General features: G+C 46.5%; 1 protein-coding gene across 2 annotated transcripts in view; it reads right to left on the bottom strand.

The window, feature by feature from the left end:
- Positions 1–23,201, bottom strand: part of LOC132805792 (rho guanine nucleotide exchange factor 25-like) — a 384,213-nt gene that overhangs the window by 27,217 nt on the left and 333,795 nt on the right. For both annotated transcript variants that reach the window (XM_060821055.1, XM_060821056.1), the window contains 2 exons: positions 5,909–5,998; positions 5,276–5,368 (listed from right to left, as the gene is read on the bottom strand). In XM_060821055.1, coding sequence (XP_060677038.1) covers positions 5,276–5,368; positions 5,909–5,998 — 183 coding nt within the window. The remainder of the gene's footprint in view (positions 1–5,275; positions 5,369–5,908; positions 5,999–23,201) is intronic.

The raw sequence follows: 23,201 nt of genomic DNA, 5'->3' as shown, positions 1-23,201 counted from the left end.
GAGCAAGATAAATCCTATCAAACAATGGAGTGATTACATTCGCATGCCAATCAAACAGACAGAGCAGACTCGTTAGGGATAGAGGAAATTCTGGTGTGAGCAGGAGCCAACAATTTACCCATGCTTAGTTCAAGACCCCAAATTTCTCTCTAACAGTAAGAATGGTAATGAGGATTCTGTGAAATTAACCTTGCTGAAAGGCCAATTAGTGACCCTGCACTAAATCACCCAGGCCTACTCCAACCTACAAAAACAGAATAGCACTGACTGAGAGGAGGGGGGAAATGGCGAGTGGTAGTGTCCTTGCCTCTTGGCTAGACAGCCCAGGTTCAAGTCTGACCTGTTCCAAAGGTTCACAAAAATATCTGAGTGAGGAGACTGGGCAGTAGCTGGGATGCATGGAAGGGGAACTGGTTCATACGAAAACAAACTTGGCAAAACTGAGATAAGAGAGTGTACCACACACAGTAAGCATCAGGGAATGCCAAGGGCTCATGTCCCCATTAGTGTGGAGCCTATCTATTTTGGTGATGTTGCCTATCTGTGCTGAAGTTTGCAACAAGGGAGTTGGTGGTGCTGCCAGGGGGTGGGGGAGCATAGGAACGAGTAGGCCTGGTCAGATGTGGGGTAGGGGTGCGGATAGGGGTAGGGGCAGACAGTGGGGGGCAGGGGCTCCTGCGTGGTATGCTGCTGCCTAGTCTCCTGAACATGGAGTGGACTTAGCAAGGGCTCACTCTGTCAATCCCATTGAACTGATGGGGGGGGGGGGCGGCGGCGGGGTGCGAGAGTCTTCAGCAATGCTGCAGGTCCTTTGTACACAAGTGTGTGTCTGCTCAGAAACAAACTCTGTGATAGAGAGATGGAGCAAGGCAGGCAGAGCGAGGAAAAAGCAAACTTCAGAAAGCTCTGAGCCCCAGAGGAGAGGCATTGAATCAATTAACCGAATAATCAATTATCTGAACGAAATAGTGCCTGCCCATCTCATTCGGATAATCGAGGTTTCTCTGTAATGGGCCACGGAAACATTAGGTATGAGCTAACAGCAGTGTTGGCCTGCAGTGATAGTGGTGGAGTTTCTCATTGTTGCAACTTTGGTAGAAACCTCTCAGCAAAACCCCAGAGAAACTGGGCAAAGGCTGTTAATGGAGGACAATGTCTGGGACCAGTTGGCAATCTGCTGATCTTATTCATCTCAAAATGCTACCAGTGCACTTTAAGGGTGAAAGTCCAGGGGTAGATGACACAAAAGGAGGCATTCTCTAGAATTTAGGAAGTTAAGGGGTGAATTGATCCAAAGTTTCATCACACAAAGGCCTACAGATGGATTAATGGAGTAAAACTACTTCTGTTGGTTGGGGTGTCTAGGACTAGAAAGCAGAGTCGAAAAATTAGAACCACTTCTTCATACAATAATGGGCACTTGTACAAAAGGAATCGGCAATGTTAATCTTCGGATCAATTGGATATATCAAATTAGCAAAGGTAGCTTGGAGGGTGAGTTTATTTGGGAAGAGTTCCTTAAAACAACATGTTGTGAAACCAACCAGGAAAGTGCCATGAAACAGGATTAACAAATGATGTCAGAGTAAAGGATCCTCCAGAGAAGGGGCATCACAGTGTGATAGAATTTCACATTCAGTTTGAGGGTGAGAAACCTGGGTCTGAAACTAGTGCCTTGTACTGAAATAAAGGCAGTTACAGCAAGACGGAGACACAATTGGCTGAAGTGGAATAGGGAAATAAAGAGTAAAAGCTAAGATGGCAGAGATGTGGTGGCAGACATTTCAGGCAATATTTCATAACATCTCAATTCAGATATATTCTTTTGAGAAAGAAAGGCTCTATGAGGAAGATTAACCATCCCTAGTGAATTAAGGAAGTTGAGGACGGGATGAAATTGAAAGAAGGGGCAAAGACCAGTTGTAGTCTCAAAGATTGGGAACATCTTGAACAACAGAAAAGCAAATAAAAAAAACACAAAAGGGGGGGGAAGTTAGATGATGAGACTAATGTAACCAAACAGTAAGCATTTCTACAAGTATAGAAAAAGTAAAAGAGTAGCTAAAGTAATCATCGTTCCCCTTAGAAGATGAAGCTTTGGGGATTAATAGCAGGGGACACAACATGACAGAGATTTTGAACAAGTATCTTGCATTTGTCTTCATGGTAGAAGACACTAAAAGCACCCTAAAACTAACTGAAAATCAGGGAAAAGAGGAATTTAAACTATCTTTATCACTTGCGAAAAACCTAATAGCTGACAAGTCCCCCGTCCTGATAGTCTTAAAACAAGTGGATATATTGGGTTTAATCTTTGACAGTTCCCGAGGTTCAGGAAAGATCCCAATGGATTGGACAACTGCCGAAGTTATACTCCTATTCAAGATAGGAGGGATACAAAGTCAATTAGACTAACATTAGTCATTGGGAAAATGCCAGAATCCATTATTAAGCATGTTACTTTGAAAACCATAACACAATCAGGATTTTATGGGAGGGTAATTGTATTTGACAAACAGAGTCCTTTGACGATGTGACAATCAGGGTAGATAAAGGGGAATCAGTTGGATTGCGAAAAGGCATTCAATAAGGTGCCATATAAAAAAACAAGTTACTGCATAAAGATAAGAGCCCATGGTGCTGGGGCTAAGATACTGGTGTACATAGAGACTGGCTAACTGACCAGAAACAGAGAGTCAGGATAATTGGAACATCTGTGACGAAGGGAGTGCTGTAGGGATTTGTGCTGGGGCCTTAACCACTTGCATCCAAATTAATGACGTGGATAATAAGACAGAGTACATGGTAGCCAAATTTGCTGATTCAAAGACAGGTAGTTATGAGGAGGAAACAAAGAGTCTGTAAAAGGATATGAGGAGGTTAAGTGAGTGGGCAACGTCTTTGAAAATTGAATATTTTGTGGAAATATCTGAGATTATCTACTTTTATAAGAAACATCGAGAAGCAAAATATCTTTTAACTGGAGAGAGACTGCAGAATGCTGTGATACAGAGGGATCAGGGTATATTAATACATAAAAAAGTCAGCATATAAGAACAGCAATTGATTGAGAAGATAAATGGAATGCTGTCCTTTGTTTAATAGGGGTTGGAATATATAAGTAGGGAAATGTTGCTCCAAATGTATGGGACATTGGTGAGACTGCACCTATTGCATATAGTTGCAATCTCCTAGTTTTGAGATGCAGATTTGCATTGGAGGTAGATCAGAGTAGGCTCTCTTGACTGATTCTTTGGATGAAAGGCTTTGTTTTGAGGAAAGATTGAGCTGATACTTATGGGAGTTTCAAAGAATGAGAGGTGATCCTATTGAAACATGTAAGGTACTGGGAGGAGTGGGGGGGTGGGGGGGAGGGCGGGAGGTTAGACGGGGTAGATGCTGAGAAGATGCCTCTCCTTGTAGCAAAACCAAGAACTGAGGGGAATAAAGAGTTGCCCGTTCTCCACTGTAGATAGCCCTGGGTCAATGAATCAAGTATGAGATAGACAAAGTCTAACTGTTGAACTATAGGAAGAGTTACGAATCATTGTGACATTGAGGTTTAGATTGTGTTGAATGGCAGAGCAGGCTGCAGTGCTGCCAGGCCTATTCCTGCCCCTACTGAAATCCTTTGCTCAAAGGCTAGCAGAAGGTTTGAACTCTCTTCCCCAAGCTAGACCAACTGAGAGATTGACAGATTTTTGTCACCCATAAGATGTTAAGGGATATGGGGGAAAAGCTGTTCTGTGGAGTTAGGTCGCGGATTAGCCTCACACTGATCTCTTTGAATGGTGGAACAGCCTTGAGAGGCTCAAATGGCCAACTTGTGTTAGAGGCTGGGTGAATTGGCAGGATAATACTGATAAGTTGAGATGAATTAGAGGCAGGGGACCCTCGTGTCGAACGAGATAGACCAGAAGGGCCTAAGGCTTGCTTCGATATGGTACATTTGAAGATGCCTCAGTAAAAGCACGACAAAATGGTATTTCATTTTATATCACTTCTTCTGTTAAAATACAGCAATACTCAACTGTTCTATGACAGAAAAAGAACATGCTTGAATCTGGAAAATGAAGGTTCAGAAGGTATCCTTTATCTCAAAGGCAAAATGAATGACATTTTCTTTCACATTGCAAAAAGTCTACAAATTCATATGCAATGGCTCTCATGATGGACACATACAGATCCCTCACTTGCTAGAGTCGGGTTATGAACTGTGTGTGCACATCTTCCTGGAGATTTTGTCATGTGACCTGTAGACTTTCAATCGTCCCACCCAGTCAAACAGTTTCCCTCCCTCACCCCATCAACCCCTCTCAAATATTGGTCTCACTAATGAACAGTGGTCCAGGAGAGCACCCCAGACACACACACACAGACACACACACAACCACCTGCACTGTTCACAGTTGCGTCCAGGAGTCTCCAGGAGAGTTGTGGAGCTGCAGGAGTTTGTACGACAAGATGAATTGAGCTCGGAGCAAAGAGCTCTGCTGGGATGGCTTCTAACACAGGCTGCAAAGTTTTATTTGCCACAAGAAGCAGTGGGGTTTGCATTTAAGGGGCCGAAGGAGAATGCAGGGCCCTCTGGGTCATTCTGCGAGGCCAATCAGCAATGGAAACCACAAGCATGTGCACTGTGTGACACCTTTGGGAAAGTATCGCTCTTTTCAGCTCGTTAACATTTCTGTAAACAGCCCAGTGGCATTACTGCAGCCATGTGCTCAATTGTGCGGCCGCTTTAGCGCATTTAAACTCCCAAGGTCCAAAGAGTAAAATTGCGCGCTGCAGAGTGCCAGTCGTAAATCACAAGAAATCAGACACAGCCCAACGTTTACACAGATTTAGCGATCTGGGCAGCCCCTGGGCACAGCAAGTAACGCCTCCCTGCTTTAGTAGATGAGGAAAATTGTGGCAGGATTGTCTTGCAGGGGTGGCACTTCTAGTAGCTGAGAAAAATGGGCACTAGCAGAGGACAACCAAAGAGTTAATTCAGGCAGATATAAGGTTACATGAGAACAGAATTAACTAAAGCTGCTGCAAACCACACACAACTCCAAATGCATTCTGACCAATAATTATCCTTAGTACCACATCTTTGTTGCTGGGATCAATGGAGTTGCTACTTTGGCTAGGTGGCAAAAGGCGTTTGGACAAAATACACAGATCAGCTAAGAAATGGCAGAAGGACTTTAATGTAAACCAAGACAAACATCCCCTCACAAAGCACTGTTTATTTGTCAGTAGGCCTGGGCATGAACAGACTGCTCCCCACCTTCAATAGAAGCTGGTACTTCATGATTCTCTGAACGGGTTTGATAAGTAAGTCATTCAGCTGAAGCCTGTGGCCTAGTTGCTGCTTCAGCTCCTGAAAAAACAAGGACAAAATGTTACTTTGACAGGCCAATCGGCCTTAGGTCTCCCTAAGTATCATTACCCCCCAAAATTATTACACAATGGCGCACCATATTCCCTGCATGAAACTGCTGACTCGATGCCTTTTCACATGAATTTCACACTGAGATCAGTGTAGTGTGTCAATATGGGGAATGATAGCTAGTCACCCAGGAACTAAAGCTCCCTCAACCTACTCTGCTTTAAGGTTAAACCCATTTCCCATATCAGTCCTCCTTGCAGCCCATAAGGGATGGTTTATTTTGAACCAGTTGCTGTCAGATTAATTACCCCAGACTTGCACCCACTATTTTTGTCAAATCTTTACAAGTGGCAGTGAGAATGGAGCCTGCAAAGGACTCAGAGCCACCCCTCCAGAGATGAAAAGGTGACGAGCAAACCACCTTGTCATCTGGTCTCCCTATTTATGAAGAGATGCTCGAGGGCATGTTACTGTTGAATTTAATCCAAGCACTGTGCGTGCAAAGTCAAACCGAAATGAAAAGGCACTCACTTCAAAGTAGGTGTCGATGTACTCGGAGACGATATGCTCTGATTTAGGTTTATTCTGGCAATAAACCACGTACATGTGTAACCGTCTTTCCTGGAAAATAATACATGTTCATTCTACTTGAGAATTAACGGCAAACAAGAACACACCATACAGGTCCCACACTGTCCTCTTATAACACACACTGAGTATCTTCACTGCTGTCTGTCCCTTAAATGCTCTTTCTCCAGCCACTAAGCTCGCATCTGTATCAATGCGCACACTATCTGAGGAGCCAACGGCAATGTAGCTGTAACAAGTTGTGCGGGCCACTTTGCCAAGCTAATGCCAAAGCCCCCTGGCTTCACGAGGGGCAACCGGCACATGAATAACACTGCTGAGTGTGCCACTGCTACTGATATCCACCAGTTCAATGGGAGGACAGACAGAGGCAGTTTGGAGCATTTGAGGCTGTGTCCTTTATCATTAGCTGCTGGAGTGTTTCCCCCTCAGCATCAACCGATGGTATACCAGGCCTGGCAGCCTGTGATGAATGCAGGAGGAGGGAACTTATTGTGCCACAACAGAGGGCACAAGAGACATTCTGACTCGAGGAAATTGTTTTTAAAGAAAAACAGAGACGAGGGGGCAAAGGAATGGCAGGGTTTCCTGCACTTTGTGATGAATACAAAAGATAAATAACCAAGACTGAAGAATCGTTGATGTCTGTGGTCCCTCAACCTTGTGAACCCAAGAGCTGTGAACTGATCAAAAGGTGGACTTCGTCTTAATTTAAAAAATTAATATTGGTGCCAGAAGATGACGACTTAAACACTTCTCATTGTATTTTTTTTAAAAACACAAGTGTATATCCTGGAAGGCCAAAGCTTTGAGATTGCCAATGCTTAATGCCACTCTGCTGTAGGTTATTTCCAGAGAGATGTCAATTGATTTATTTTTAATGGGTTCCATTAAAAGAACTGTACCAAGGTGGATGAAGCAACTGTCCTTGACTCTCACACAGGCTAACTGCAAGATGTTTGATGTTTAAGCTGCATAGGAATAACAGGGGCACAGAGACACCATTCGGTCCCTTAAATCTGTTCCTCTGCTCAATGGGATCATGGCCAGTCTGTATCGGAATGCCATCTCCTCACATAAATGACCTAGCTGATACCTGCAAAAGAAAAGTGCAATGAAGGGTCATTAGTCTGACCCCTGAGATGTTCTGTGAGGAGACAGCGAGGTGTATTCTCTGTGGTTTAGTCTAGTGATCTCATTGACACTCCCAAAATTCTGACAGGCCTTGACAGAGAAGATGCAGTCCTCCACCCAGCTGTGGACGGTCTAGAACCAGGGGACGTAGGCTCAGAATAAGTGGCAGGCTTTTTCAGTCTGAGGTGAGGAGACATTTCTTCACCCAGAAGGTGGTGAATCTTTAGAACTCTCCACCCCAGAAGGCTGGGGAGGCTCAGTCATTGCGTATATTCAAGACAGAGACTGATAGAGTAAAGGTATCAAGAGATAGTGCAAGCAAATGGACTTGAGGTAAGAAAATCAGCTATTGTCCAGTTGAATGGTGTTGCTGGCTTACAGAGTCATACAAATGTCTTTTAAACATTGTAACTGTACCCATATCCACCACTTCCTCAGGAAGTTCATTCCACACATGAACCACTCTCTGTGTAAAACAATTGCCTCTCATGTCTTTTAAAATCTTCCTCCTCTCACCTTAAAAATGTGTCCCCTAGTCTTGAAATCCCCCCAACTAGAGAAAAGATACCTGCCCCTCATGATTTTATAAACTCCTATAAGGTCACCACTCAACCTTCTATGCTCCAATGAAAAATCTCCAGCCAATCCAACCTCTCCCCTTAACTCAGTCCCTCCATTCCCAGCAACATCCTGGTAAATATCTTCTGAACCCTCTCCAGGTTAATAATATCCTTCCTGTAACAGGGCGACCAGAACTCGACACAGTTCTCCAGAAGAGGCCTCACCAATGTCCTGTACAGCCTCAACGTGACGTTCCCAACTCCTACACTCTAAGGTCTGAGCAATGAAGGCAAGCATGCTACACACCTTCTTAACCCCCCTGTCTATATGTGATGCAAACTTCAAAGGATGATGTACCTGAACCCCAGGTCTCTCTGCTCTACAACACTACCTGACTCTTAACTGTATAAGGCCTGCCCTGGTTTGGTTTACCAAAATGTAATACCTCACATTAATCCAAATTAAACTCCATCTGCCACCCCTCAGCCCATTGACCAGGATCTCTTTGTAATCTTAAATAATCTTCTTCGCTATCCACTACATCACCAATCTTGGTGTCATCAGCAAACATACTGACCATGCCTTCTATATTGACATCCAAATCATTTATATAAATGACAAACAACAGAGGACGCAGCACCGATCCCTGTGGAACACCGCTGGTCACAGGTCTCCAGTCTGAGAAACAACCCTCCACCACCACCCTCTGTCTCCTTAATCAAGTTTTGTGAGACACAATTTCCCTCGCACCACACCATGCTGACTACACCTAATCATTCCTTGCCTCTCCAAATGCATGTAAATCCTATCTTTTAGAATTGCCACCTACAACTTACCCACCCCCAAAGTCAGACTCAGAGGTCTATCGTTATCAAGCTTCTCCTTACATCACTTCCTAAACAAAGGCACAACATCAGCCACTCTCCAGTCATCTGGCACCTGACCCGTATTCATAAATGGAGTCATAAGAGTCGTACAGCACAGAAACAGACCCTTCGGTCCAACCCGTCCATGCTGACCAGATATCCTAACCTAATCTCGTCCCATTTGCCAGCACCTGGCCCATATCCCTCTAAGCCCTTCCTATTCATATACCCATCCAGATGCCTTTTAAATGTTGTAATTGTACCAGCCCCCACCACTTCCTCTGGCAGCTCATTCCACACACGCACCACCCTCTGTGTGAGCAGGTTGCCCCTTAGGTCCCTTTTATATCTTTCCCCTCTCACCCTAAACCTATGTCCTCTAGCTCTGGATTCCCCCACCCCAGGGAAAAATACCTTGTCTATTTACCCTATCTATGCCCATGATTTTATAAACCTCAATGAGGTCACTTCTCAGCCTCCAACGCTCCAGGGAAAAAGCCCCAGTCTATTCAGTCATAGGTCACATTTTCCAACTCATTACTAAAGATAGATATTTTTGCAAGGCTTGATGGGCTGAATGGCCTCCTCCTGCACCTGTTTCTTACGTTACTGTAATTCGACGCATACAGTACGTTGGCCTCTGATGATTCATAGAATCATTATAGAATCCCTATAGTGTGGAAGCAGGCCATTTGGCCCATCGAGTTCAAACTGACCCTCCAAAGAGCATCCCACCCAGACACAACCTCCTACCCTATCCTTATCACTATGGGACAACTTAGCACAACCAATCCACCATAACCTGCTCATCCCTGGGCACTATGGGGCAACTTAGCACAACCAATCCACCATAACCTGCACATCCCTGGGCACTATGGGACAATTTAGCTTGGCCAATCCACCCTAACCTGCACATCCCTGGGCACTATGGGACAATTTAGCATGGCTAATCCACCCTAACCTGCACATCCATGGGCACTATGGGACAATTACCCATGGACAATTTGTGGGCGGCACGGTGGCACAGTGGCTAGCACTGCTGCCTCACAGCACCAGAGACCCAGGTTCAATTTCCGCCTCAGGCGACTGACTGTGTGGAGTTTGCACATTCTCCCCGTGTCTGTGTGGATTTCCTCCAGGTGCTACGGTTTCCTCCCACAGTCCAAAGATGTGCAGGTTAGGTGAATTGGCCATGCTAAATTGTCCCATAGTATTAGGTAAAGGGGTAAATGTAGGGGAATGGGTGGGTTGCACTTCGGCGGGTCAGTGTGGACTTGTTGGGCCAAAGGGCCTGTTTCCACACTGTAGGTAATCTAATCTAGTCCCAGTCCCAGTCCCAGCCGTTGGTCAGGGGGCTCGATGACAACATTCTTGGCTGCCGAAAACACATCATTCCTGCAGTACCACTCAGGGAGACCTCGGAGGGAGGACAGGACTGGAACTACTCGCCCGCCCCTTGGTTGAAGTTCAGCACTCCAGCGGGTGCAATTGTTTCCCATTCGGACCTCTTGGGATGACCTTTCAAATGAAGGATGCTCTGGTTCAAGTAGGAAGTTGTGTCACAGCTCATGTGTTTCCATGGCAATTCAGTGAAGGGGCAGAAGCATTTGAAGTTGAATTGCAGAGTCATAGGGATGTACAGCATGGAAACAGACCCTTCAATCCAAATTATTTATGCCGACCAGATATCCTAAATTCATCCAGTCCCATTGCCACTATTTGGCCCACATCTCTTCCTACTCATATACCCATCCAGATGCCTCTTAAATGTTGTAATTGTACCAGCCTCCACCACTTCCTCTGGCAGCTCATTCCATACACGTACCACCCTCTGCGTGAAAAAGTTGCCCTTTAGGTCTCTTTTATATATTTCCCCTCTCACCCAAAACCTATGCCCTCTGGTCTTGGAGTCTCCTGGCCCAGGGAAAAGATCTTGCCTATTTACCCTATCCATGCTCCTCATGATTTTATAAACTTCTATAAGGTCACCCCTCAGCCTCCGACGCTCCAGGGAAAACAGCCCCAGCCTGTTCAACCTCTCCCTGTAGCTCAAACCCTCCAACCCTGGCAACATCCTTGTAAATCTTTTCTGAACCCTTTCAAGTTTCTCAACATCCTCCCTATAGTAGGGAGTCCAGAATTGAACATAGTATTCCAAAAGAGGCCTAACTAATGTCCTGTACAACCGCAACATGACCTCCCAACTCCTATATTCTGAGCTAGATGAGGAACACAATGGAAGATGGGCACACATCCCCAAGACTCATTCAGTCACATTCGCCACCCACTCCCCAAAACCCTCCCAAACAACAGTAATTGACCTCAGGGTGCAGGAGGGAGGCGCCATTGAGCACAGGTCAATAGGAAGCCTATCATCAAGTTCTCCACCTGTATACCCAGTCCTTTCCTTTGGATGAATGATTCTAACTTTTCTTACCATCATTTATTTGAATGCCATGGCTGGGGTTTTGGGTCGGGGCGCCAACATCCGACTTTCCCTCATTTGGCCAATTAGTGGTCGTAAGTCACGCTTGTTGTCTAATTAAGGATGGTGCCTGGGCTCTTGAAATTGGGGAAGGCATATGGAGGCCCTTGAACACGGAAGGAGCTGCTGCCTGGCATTGCAGGGAAGGGACAGAGAAGGCCACCATCACCTTGAGGAGCCATCTCAGGATACGGCCTCAGTTGCTGGATATCCATTGTGGAGAGGGGGGTCTAGAATATAATCTTATTTTAATTGGGCCTTCTGTCTCTGTTTCTACCTCGGAGGGAGGGGCAGAATTGGGTTGGCAAACCAGGGGCACTGACCATACTGCAAAGTTACGCACTTGCCCACTCTATCCATGCCTTTCACAACTGTATAAACTTCTATTAGGTCGCCCCTCAAGCTCCTGCATTCTGGTCTTTCCAACCTTTCTTCCTAGCTAAAATTCCCCCCTACCAAGCAATATCTTTGTAAACCGTTTCTGTGCCCCCTCCAGAGCATCCACATCCTTCTGGTTGTGTGGTGACCAGAACTGGACACAATATTCCAAGTGTGGCCTAACCAAAGTTCTATAATAAGGTGGGTGAACTTAAGGCGTGGATCGGTACCTGGGACTACGATGTTGTGGCCATCACGGAAACGTGGATAGATGAGGGACAGGAATGGTTGTTGGAGGTTCCTGGTTACAGATGTTTCAGTAAGATTAGGGAGGGTGGTAAAAAAGGAGGGGGGGTGGCATTGCTAATTAGAAATGGTATAACGGCTGCAGAAAGGAAGTTTGAGGGGGATCTGCCTTTGGAGGTAGTATGGGCTGAAGTCAGAAATAGGAAAGGTGCAGTCACCTTGTTGGGTGTTTACTATAGGCCCCCCAATAGCAGCAGAGATGTGGAGGAACAGATTGGGAAACAGATTTTGGAAAGGTGCAGAAGCCACAGGGTTGTAGTCATGGGCGACTTCAACTTCCCAAATATTGATTGGAAGCTCTTTAGATCAAGTAGATTGGATGGGGCGGTGTTTGTGCAGTGTGTCCAGGAAGCTTTTCTAACTCAGTATGTAGATTGTCCAACCAGAGGGGAGGCCATATTGGATTTGGTACTCAGTAATGAACCGGGACAAGCGATGGGCTTGTTAGTGGGTGAACATTTTGGTGATGGTGACCACAATTCTGTGACTTTCACCTTGGTCATGGAGAGAGATAGGTGCGCACAACAGGGTAGATTTTACAATTGGGGGAAGGGAAATTACGATGCTGTAAGACAGGATTTGAGGAGCATAAGTTGGGAGCATAGGCTGTCAGGGAAGGATGTGGTGGAAATGTGGAACTTTTTCAAGGAGCAGATACGACGTGTCCTTGATATGTATGTACCTATCAGGCAGGAAAGAAATGGTCGTGTGAGGGAGCCTTGGTTGACGAGGGAGGTTGAATGTCTAGTAAAGAGGAAGAAGGAGGCTTACATAAGGTTGAGGAAACAGGGTTCAGACAGAGCAGTGGAGGGATACAGGATAGCCAGAAGGGACCTGAAGAAATGGATTAGGAGAGCTAAGAGAGGGCATGAAAAATCCTTGGCGGATAGGATCAAGGATAACCCCAAGGCATTTTATGCGTATGTGAGAAACATGAGAATGACGAGAACGAGGGTAGGTCCGATCAAGGACAGTAGTGGGAGATTGTGTATTGAGTCGGAAGAGATAGGAGAGGTCTTGAATGAGTACTTTTCTTCAGTATTTACGAACGAGAGGGACTGTATTGTTGAAGAGGAGAGTGTGAAACGGACTGGTAAGCTAGAAGAGATACTTGTTAGGAAGGAAGATGTGTTGGACATTTTGAACAACTTGAGGATAGACAAGTCCCCCGGGCCTGACGGGATATATCCTAGGATTATGTGGGAAGCAAGAGAGGAAATTGCAGTACCGTTGGCAATGATTTTTTCGTCTTCACTGTCAACGGGGGTGGTACCAGGGGACTGGAGAGTGGCGAATGTTGTGCCCCTGTTCAAAAAAGGAAATAGGGATAACCCCGGGAATTACAGGCCAGTTAGTCTTACTTCTGTGGTAGGCAAAGTAATGGAAAGGGTACTGAGAGATAGGATTTATGAGTATCTGGAAAGACACTGCTTGATTAGGGACAGCCAGCACGGATTTGTGAAGGGTAGGTCTTGCCTTACAAATCTTATTGAATTCTTTGAGGAGGTGACCAAGCATGTGGATGAGGGTAGAGCAGTGGATGTAGTGTACATGGATTTTAGTAAGGCATTTGATAAGGTTCCCCATGGTAGGCTTATGCGGAAAGTCAGGAGGCATGGGATAGAGGGAGATTTGGCCAATTGGACAGAAAACTGGCTAACCGGTCGAAGTCAGAGAGTGGTGGTAGATGGTAAATATTCAGTCTGGAGCCCAGTTACAAGTGGAATTCCGCAGGGATCAGTTCTGGGTCCTCTGCTGTTTGTAATTTTTATTAATGACTTGGATGAGGGAGTCAAAGGGTGGGTCAGTAAATTTGCAGATGATACGAAGATTGGTGGAGTTGTGGACAGTGAGGAGGGCTGTTGTCGGTTGCAAAGGGACTTAGATATGATGCAGAGCTGGGCTGAGGAGTGGCAGATGGAGTTCAACCCTGCCAAGTGTGAGGTTGTCCATTTTGGAAGGACAAATAAGAATGCGGAATACAGGGTTAACGGTAGGGTTCTTAGTCAGGTGGAGGAGCAGAGGGATCTTGGGGTCTATGTACATAGATCTTTGAAAGTTGCCACTCAGGTGGATAGAGCTTGTAAGAAGGCCTATGGTGTATTAGCGTTCATTAGCAGAGGGATTGAATTCAAGAGTCGTGAAGTGATGTTGCAGCTGTACAGGACTTTGGTTAGGCCACATTTGGAGTACTGTGCGCAGTTCTGGTCGCCTCACTTTAGGAAAGATGTGGAAGCTTTGGAGAGGGTGCAGAGAAGATTTACCAGGATGTTGCCTGGAATGGAGAATAGGTCGTACGAGGATAGGTTGAGAGTTCTCGGCCTTTTCTCGTTGGAACGGCGAAGGATGAGGGGTGACTTGATAGAGGTTTATAAGATGATCAGAGGAATAGATAGAGTAGACAGTCAGAAACTTTTTCCCCAGGTACAACAGAGTGTTACAAGGGGACATAAATTTAAGGTGAAGGGGGAAGGTATAGGGGAGATGTCAGGGGTGGGTTCTTTACCCAGAGAGTGGTGGGGGCATGGAATGCGCTGCCCATGGGAGTGGTAGAGTCAGAATCATTGGCGACCTTTAAGCGGCAATTGGATAGGTACATGGATGGGTGCTTAATCTAGGATAGATGTTTGGCACAACATCCTGGGCTGAAGGGCCTGTTCTGTGCTGTATTGTTCTATGTTCTATAATGCTGCAGCAGAACTTGTCTATCCTTATACTCAATGCCCCTTCCAATGAAGGGGAGCATGCCATCGGCCTTTGTTACTCCCTTATCTCCCTGCGCTGTGACCTTCAGGGAGCTGTGGACCTGTACCCCCAGACCCATCTGCATATCAATCCTCCTGAGGGTCCTGCCATTCACTGTATCATTTCCCCCTGTACCTGACCTTCCAAAATCCAGCACCTCACACCTGTCTGGATTAAGCTTCATCTGCCATTTTTCAGTCCATGCCTCCACCTGATCTATATCCTGCTGTATCCTCTGACAATCCTCCTCACTATCCACAACTCCACCAATCTTTGTATCGTCCACAAACTTACTAATTAGACCAGCTCTGTATTCTTCTAAATCATTTATATAGACCACGACCAGCACTGACCCCTGTGGAACACCACTTGTCACAGCCCTCCATTCCGAAAAGCATCCTTCCACCGCTACCCTGTCTCCTATGACTAAGCCAGTTCTGTACCCATATTGCCAGCTCACCCCCCCGATACCATGTGACTTCACTTTTTGGATCAGTCTGCCATGAGGGACCTTGCTATAGGCTTTACTGAAGACCATGTAGACAACCGCTTTTTCCTCATCGATCATCTTCGTCACCTCCCCAAAAAGCTCAATCGAGTGAGGCACGACCTCCCCTGCACAAAACCAAGCTCTGTTATATTCTCAAAAGGGCTCTGCCAGTCTCCATAAGCAAGATTTTAACAAATTCATTTACAGGATGAGGATGTAGCATTCATTGCCCATTCCTGAGAGCAATTAAGAGTTAACCTCATTGCTGTGGGTCTGGAGTTACTTGTGGGCCAGACCAGGTAAGAATGGCAGTTTCCTTCCCTAAAAGACAGTAGTGAACCAGATGGGGCTTTCCAACAATCGACAATGGATTCATGGTCATCATTAGACTCTTAATGCTAGATTTTTAGTGAATTCAAATTCCACTGTCTGCCGTGGTAGGATTCAAACCTGGTTTCCCAGGACATTACCTGGGTCTCTGGTTTAACAGTACAGTGATAATACCACTAGGCTATCACCTCCCTAATCTATCACCTATAAACTCAAGTCTGCTTTTTTAAGTGATGTTAATCAAGTGTTAACCAGTAAGCAGGAGGAAAATCACTGCTTCAACAAAATAATTGCATGAGATTTTGTTTGCTGACCTGACAACGGAGATACAGTCTGAGTTCAGGTTTTCTTGCCTGACAGAACATTTTTCCTAAGCACTGGAAGGATCAGTTCAGATTTTGTATGTGTTACTGGAATGGGACTCCATCTTCTAACTCAAAGCCATAAGTGCTACCAAGTGAGCCATGGTTGACACAGAGATGATCATGGAACTTGAAAACAAATGGATCACGGCATTCCTGACCATTCAAAGTGAGTGTGCCCTACATTGGGCTCACTACCAAAAAGATTAGGCAGTTTCTGAACCCCAGAAATATGAATAAGAGACCATTATGCCCCTCAGACCTGATCTGTCATTCGATACGATCATGGCTGACCTTGAGTTTTCAATTCCACTTTCCCGCCTGCTCCTTTGAGTTACTGAGAGATCAAAATTCTGTCTTTCTTGGCTGTAACTGTATTGAGTGATGGAGCATCTACAACCCTCTGAGGTAGAGATGTGTGAAAACTCAAAACCTTCTGAAGGAAGAAATGTCTTCTGAACTCAGCCCAAAATGATCATCCCCTTACCCTGAGACTAGTCGCCACCACCCTCATCCCAGTGTGTGCTTGATTCTCCAGCCGAGGGCAACAGCTTCTCAGTATTGACTTCGTCGAAGCCCTTCAGAATAAAGCCTGCCTCAATGAGATCCCTGCTCATTGTGCTCAACTGCACAGACCATCAACCCCGTTTACTCAGACTCTCACCATAGCTTCTTATATCGAGGATTAATTGAAAGAATCTTTGCGACACCACCTCCAATACAAGTAGATCCCTCCTTAGACACAGAGATCAGAATGTGGTCCCTGTCCCAAACCTGATACAAGTAGATCCCTCCTTAGATACAGAGATCAGAATGTGGTCCCTGTCCCAAACCTGATACAAGTAGATCCCTCCTTAGATACAGAGATCAGAATGTGGTCCCTGTCCCAAACCCGATATAAGTAGATCCCTCCTTAGATACAGAGATCAGAACGTGGGCCCTGTCCCACCCCCTGATACAAGTAGATCCCTCCTTAGACACAGAGATCAGAACGTGGTCCTTGTCCCACCCCCCGATACAAGTAGATCCCTCCTTAGATACAGAGATCAGAATGTGGTCCTTGTCCCACCTCCCGATACAAGTAGATCCCTCCTTAGATACAGAGATCAGAATGTGGTCCCTGTCCCAAACCCGATACAAATAGATCCCTCCTTAGACACAGAGATCAGAACGTGGTCCCTGTCCCAAACCCGTTACAAGTAGATCCCTCCTTAGACACAGAGATCAGAACGTGGTCCCTGTCCCACCCCCGATACAAGTAGATCCCTCCTTAGACACAGAGATCAGAATGTGGTCCCTGTCCCACCCTCCGATACAAGTAGATCCCTCCTTAGATACAGAGATCAGAATGTGGTCCATGTCCCACCCCCCGATACAAGTAGATCCCTCCTTAGACACAGAGATCAGAATGTGGTCCCTGTCCCACCCCCCGATACAAGTAGATCCCTCCTTAAGTACAGAGATCAGAATGTGGTCCTTGTCCCACCCCCGATACAAGTAGATCCCTCCTTAGATACAGAGATCAGGATGAGGTCCCTGTCCCACCGCCCGATACAAGTAGATCCCTCCTTAGGTACAGAGATCAGAATGTGGTCCCTGTCCCACCCCCTGATACAAGTAGATCCCTCCTTAGATACAGAGATCAGAACGTGGTCCCTGTCCCACCCCCCGATACACGTAGATCCCTCCTTATACACAGAGATCAGAACGTGGTCCCTGTCCCAAACCCGATACAAGTAGATCCCTCCTTACATACAGAGATCAGAACGTGGTCCCTGTCCCACCCCCGATACAAGTAGACCCCTCCTTAGATACAGAGATCAGAATGTGGTCCCTGTCCCACCGTCCGATACAGGTAGATCCCTCCTTAGATACAGAGATCAGAACGTGGTCCCTGTCCCACCCCCGATACAAGTAGATCCCTCCTTAGATACAGAGATCAGAATGTGGTCCCTGTCCCACCCCCCGATACAAGTAGATCCCTCCTTCGACACAGAGATCAGAACGTGGTCCCTGTCCCAAACCCGATACAAGTAGATCCCTCCTTAGATACAGAGATCAGAACGTGGGCCCTGTCCCAAACCCGATACAAGTAGATCCCTCCTTCGATACAGAGATCAGAACGTGGGCCCTGTCCCAAACCCGATACAAGTAGATCCCTCCTTAGATACAGAGATCAGAACGTGGGCCCTGTCCCAAACCCGATACAAGTAGATCCCTCCTTAGATACAGAGATCAGAACGTGGGCCCTGTCCCACCCCCGATACAAGTAGATCCCTCCTTAGGTACAGAGATCAGAACGTGGTCCCCGTCCCACCCCCCGATACAAGTAGATCCCTCCTTAGGTACAGAGATCAGAACGTGGGACCTGTCCCAAACCCGATACAAGTAGATCCCTCCTTAGATACAGAGATCAGAACGTGGGCCCTGTCCCAAACCCGATACAAGTAGATCCCTCCTTAAGTACAGAGATCAGAATGTGGTCCTTGTCCCACCCCCGATACAAGTAGATCCCTCCTTAGATACAGAGATCAGGATGAGGTCCCTGTCCCACCGCCCGATACAAGTAGATCCCTCCTTAGATACAGAGATCAGAATGTGGGCCCTGTCCCAAACCCGATACAAGTAGATCCCTCCTTAGATACAGAGATCAGAATGTGGTCCTTGTCCCACCCCCGATACAAGTAGATCCCTCCTTAGATACAGAGATCAGGATGAGGTCCCTGTCCCACCGCCCGATACAAGTAGATCCCTCCTTAGATACAGAGATCAGAACGTGGGCCCTGTCCCAAACCCGATACAAGTAGATCCCTCCTTAGATACAGAGATCAGAACGTGGGCCCTGTCCCAAACCCGATACAAGTAGATCCCTCCTTAGATACAGAGATCAGAACGTGGTCCCTGTCCCACCCCCGATACAAGTAGATCCCTCCTTAGATACAGAGATCAGAACGTGGGCCCCGCCCCACCCCCCGATACAAGTAGATCCCTCCTTAGATACAGAGTTCAGAACGTGGTCCCTGTCCCACCCCCCGATACAAGTAGATCCCTCCTTAGATACAGAGGTCAGAACGTGGGCCCCGCCCCACCCCCCGATACAAGTAGATCCCTCCTTAGATACAGAGATCAGAACGTGGTCCCTGTCCCACCGCCCGATACAAGTAGATCCCTCCTTAGATACAGAGATCAGAACGTGGGCCCCGCCCCACCCCCCGATACAAGTCGATCCCTCCTTAGACACAGAGATCAGAACGTGGTCCCTGTCCCACCCCCGATACAAGTCGATCCCTCCTTAGACACAGAGATCAGAACGTGGTCCCCGTCTCACCCTCCGATACAAGTAGATCCCTCCTTAGATACAGAGATCAGAATGTGGTCCCTGTCCCACCCCTGATATAAGTAGATCCCTCCTTAGATACAGAGATTAGAACGTGGTCTTTCACTAAACAGGGCTTAATTTAACAGGGCTTTAAACAAAATGGGGGATGGGGTGGGGTAGTGCTCTGTTATTAGGGAAATTAGAAAATCTGAATTAAAGGAGGAGGTGAGATTGCAGAACTCAGCAGAGGTTATTAAAATCTCCAGCACAGACAGAAATAGGACCGAGTGCATGGAAAGTGTTAGCAATCAAACTTCAAGCACACTAGATAAACGAATGACAATGAGAAGTGGGACGGTTAATACAGGTGTGAAGGTGTTATATATGAATGCAGATCGTATAAGGAATAAGGTAAATGAGATTGTGGCGCTGATCAAAATTGCGTGGTAAGACGTGGTGGATATCACAAAGTCGTGGCTCCAAGGGGTTCAGGATTGGGAGCTGAATATTCAAGGATGTCCATCCTATTGAAAAGTTAGGCAGGTGGGCAGAGGGGGTGAGGTTGCCTTATTACTAAGAAATGAAACAAAGAAGGGTCAGATGCTGTAGAATGCTGTGTGGGTAGAATTGAGGAACCACAACGGTAAAAAAAACGATACTTGGAGTTATGGACAGGCCTCCAAATAGTAATCAGGATCTAGGGCACAACATACACCAGGAGATAGAAAAGATGTATAAGAAAGGCAAAATTACAGTGATCATAGGGATTTCCATATGCAGGTGGACTGGGAAGTGGATTGCAAGAAAAGGACTGTGTGGAATGTGTATGAGATGGCTTTTTTGAGCAGCTTGTGGAGCCCACTAGGGAACAGGCAATACTGGATTTAGTATTGTGCAATGAGGCAGACTTGATAAGAGAGCTTAAGGTGAAGGAACCCTTAAGAGGCAGTGATCATAGGGTGATTGAATTTACTCTGCAATTTGAGAGGGAGAAGAGCGAATCAGAGATAATAGTATTACAGTTGAATAAAGGCAACGGCAGACAGAGGAGGGAGGAGCTGGGGAGAGCGAGAGGAGCCCAGCAGGAAAGACAGTGAGACAGCAACGGCAGGGATTCCTGAGGGTAATTCAGGAGAGACAGCAGAGATTCATCCCGAGGAGAAAGGAGCATAGTGCAGGGAGGATGAGGCAATCATGGCTGACAAGGGAAGTCAGGGATAGCATAAAAGCAGAAGCATTAATGTGGTGAAGGGCAGTGGGAAACCAGAGGACTGTGAAGCCTACAAAGGCCAACAGAGAGCAACAAAAAAATGAAATAAGGAGGGAGAAGATTAAATATGAGGGTAAGCTAGCCAGTAATATAAAGGAAGACTGTAAGAGTTTTTTTTAGATATATAAAGGGCAAAATAGAGGCAAAAGTGGAGATTGGGCTGTGAAAAATGATGCTGGAGAGAGAGTAGTGGGGAACAAGGAAATGGCTGAGGAATTGAATAATTACTTTGCATCAGTTTTCATGATGGAAGGCATGAGTAATATCTCAAAGATTCAAGAGAGTGAGGGGGCAGAGCTGAGTATGGTGGCCATCGCCAAGGAGAAGGTGCTAGGAAAACGGAATGGCCTAAAGGCGGATATATCACCTGGACCAGATGGACTACACCACAGAGTTCTAAGGGAGTTAACTGAACAGATAGCGGAGGCATCAGTGGTGATCTTTCAGGAATCACTAGAATCAGGGAGGGTCTCAGAGAACTGGAAAATCACTAACGTGACATCCTGTTTAAAAAAGGGAGTAAGGCAAAAGATGGAAAATTACAGACTGATTAGCCTAACCTCAGTCATGGGTAAGATCCTGGAATCTATTGTGAAGGATGAGAATTAGAATCCCTACAGTGCAGAATCAGGCCCTTCGGCCCAACAAGTCTACACCAACCCTCTAAAGAGTATCGCCCTCAAACCCATCACTCTACATTTACACCTGACTAGGGTACCTAACATACACATCCTTGAACACTACGGGCAATTTAGCATGGCCAATTCAGCTAACCTGCACATCAGGGGATTGTGGGAGGAAAGTGGAGCAAACCCATGCAGACACGGAGAGAACATGCAAACTCCACACAGACAATCACCCTAGGCTGGAATTGAACCTGGGTCCCTGGTACTGTGAGGCAGCAGTGCTAACCACAGAGCCACAGTGGCGCCCTTAATACGTCTTAAGACTTCTGAACACTTGGAAGTATATGGTAAAATAGGACAAAGTCAGTATGGTTTCATCAAGGGGAGATCATTCCAGAAGGCCTTTGACAAGGTGCTGCACAGGAGGCTACTGAGTAAGATAAGGGCCCATGGTGTCAGAGGCAAGGTGCTGATATGGAGAGATGATTGGCTGACAGGCAGAAAGCAGAGAGTGGGGATAAAAGGATCTTCTCAGGATGGCAGCCGGTGACAAGTGATGTTCCAAAGGTTCAGTCTTGGGACCACAACTTCTCACTTTATACATGAACAATCTCGATGAAGGAACTGAGGGAATTCTGGCTAAGTTTGCAGATGATACAAAGATAGGTAGAGGGACAGGTAGCATTGAGGAGGCGGGGAAGCTGCAGAAGGATTCGGACAGGGTAGGAGAGTGAGCAAAGAAGTGGCAGGTGGGATACAACATGGGAAAGTGTGAGGTCATGCACTTTGGACAGAAGGATCGAGGCATGGACTATTTTCCAAATGGGGAGAAAATTCTGAAGTTTGAAGTGCAAGGAGACTTGGGAATTCTAGTCCCGGATTCTCTCAAGGTAAACCTGCAGGTTGAGTCAGTAGTCAGGAAAGCAAATGCAATGATGGCATTTATTTTGAGAGGACTTGAATATAAAAGTGGGGATGTACTTCTGAGGCTCTATAAGGCTCTGATCAGAGCACATTTGGAGTATTGTGTACAGTTTTGTGCCCTATATCTCAGGAAGGATGGACTGGCCCTGGAACAGAGGAAGGTCACAAGAATGGTCCCAGGAATGAAAAGCTGCACATCTGAGGAACGTTTGAGGACTCTGGGTTTATACTCGATGGAGTTTAGAAGGATGTGGGGGGATCTAACTGAAACATACAGAATACGGAATGGCCTGGACAGAGTGGATGTGGGGGAGATGTTCCCATTGGGAGGAGAGACTAGCACCCAAGGGCACAGCCTTAGAGTGAAGGGAAGGCCTTTCAGAATGGAGATAAGGAGAAACTTCTTCAGCCAGAGAGTGGGGAATCTATGGAATTCACAGCCACAGAAGGCTGTGGGGGCCGGGTCATTGAGTAGATTTAAGACACAGACAGATAGGTTCTTGAATATCAAGGAGATTAAGGGTTAGGGGGAGAAAGCGGGAGAATGGGGTTGAAAAACTTATCAGCCATGATTGAATGGTGGAGCACAGTTGATGGGCCGAATGGCCTAATTTCTGCTCCAACGGTCACTGTCCAACCTCTGATAGAAGCAAAATCTCTCCTTAGACACAGAGATCAGAATGTGGTCCCTGTCCCACCCCCGATACAAGTAGATCCCTCCTTAGACACAAAGATCAGAACGTGGTCCCTGTCCCACCCCCCGATACAAGTAGATCCCTCCTTAGACACAAAGATCAGAACATGGTCCCTGTCCCACCCCCCGATACAAGTAGATCCCTCCTTAGACACAGAGATCAGAATGTGGTCCCTGTCCCACCCCCGATACAAGTAGATCCCTCCTTAGACACAAAGATCAGAACGTGGTCCCTGTCCCACCCCCCGATACAAGTAGATCCCTCCTTAGGTACAGAGATCAGAACGTGGTCCCTGTCCCACCCCCCGATACAAGTAGATCCCTCCTTAGGTACAGAGATCAGAATGTGGGCCCCGTCCCACACCCCGATACAAGTAGATCCCTCCTTAGATACAGAGATCAGAATGTGGTCCCTGTCCCACCCCCCGATACAAGTAGATCCCTCCTTAGATACAGAGATCAGAACGTGGTCCCTGTCCCACCCCCGATACAAGTAGATCCCTCCTTAGACACAGAGATCAGAACGTGGTCCCTGTCCCACCCCCGATACAAGTAGATCCATCCTTAGATACAGAGATCAGAATGTGGTCCCTGTCCCACCCCCGATACAAGTAGATCCCTCCTTAGACACAGAGATCAGAATGTGGTCCCTGTCCCACCCCCGATACAAGTAGATCCCTCCTTAGATACAGAGATCAGAACGTGGTCCCTGTCCCACCCCCCGATACAAGTCCATTATTCTCTAA

The sequence above is a fragment of the Hemiscyllium ocellatum genome, chromosome X, assembly GCF_020745735.1.
Source record: "Hemiscyllium ocellatum isolate sHemOce1 chromosome X, sHemOce1.pat.X.cur, whole genome shotgun sequence".
NCBI lineage: Eukaryota > Metazoa > Chordata > Chondrichthyes > Orectolobiformes > Hemiscylliidae > Hemiscyllium > Hemiscyllium ocellatum.
This window is presented reverse-complemented; position numbering and strand designations above follow the sequence as displayed.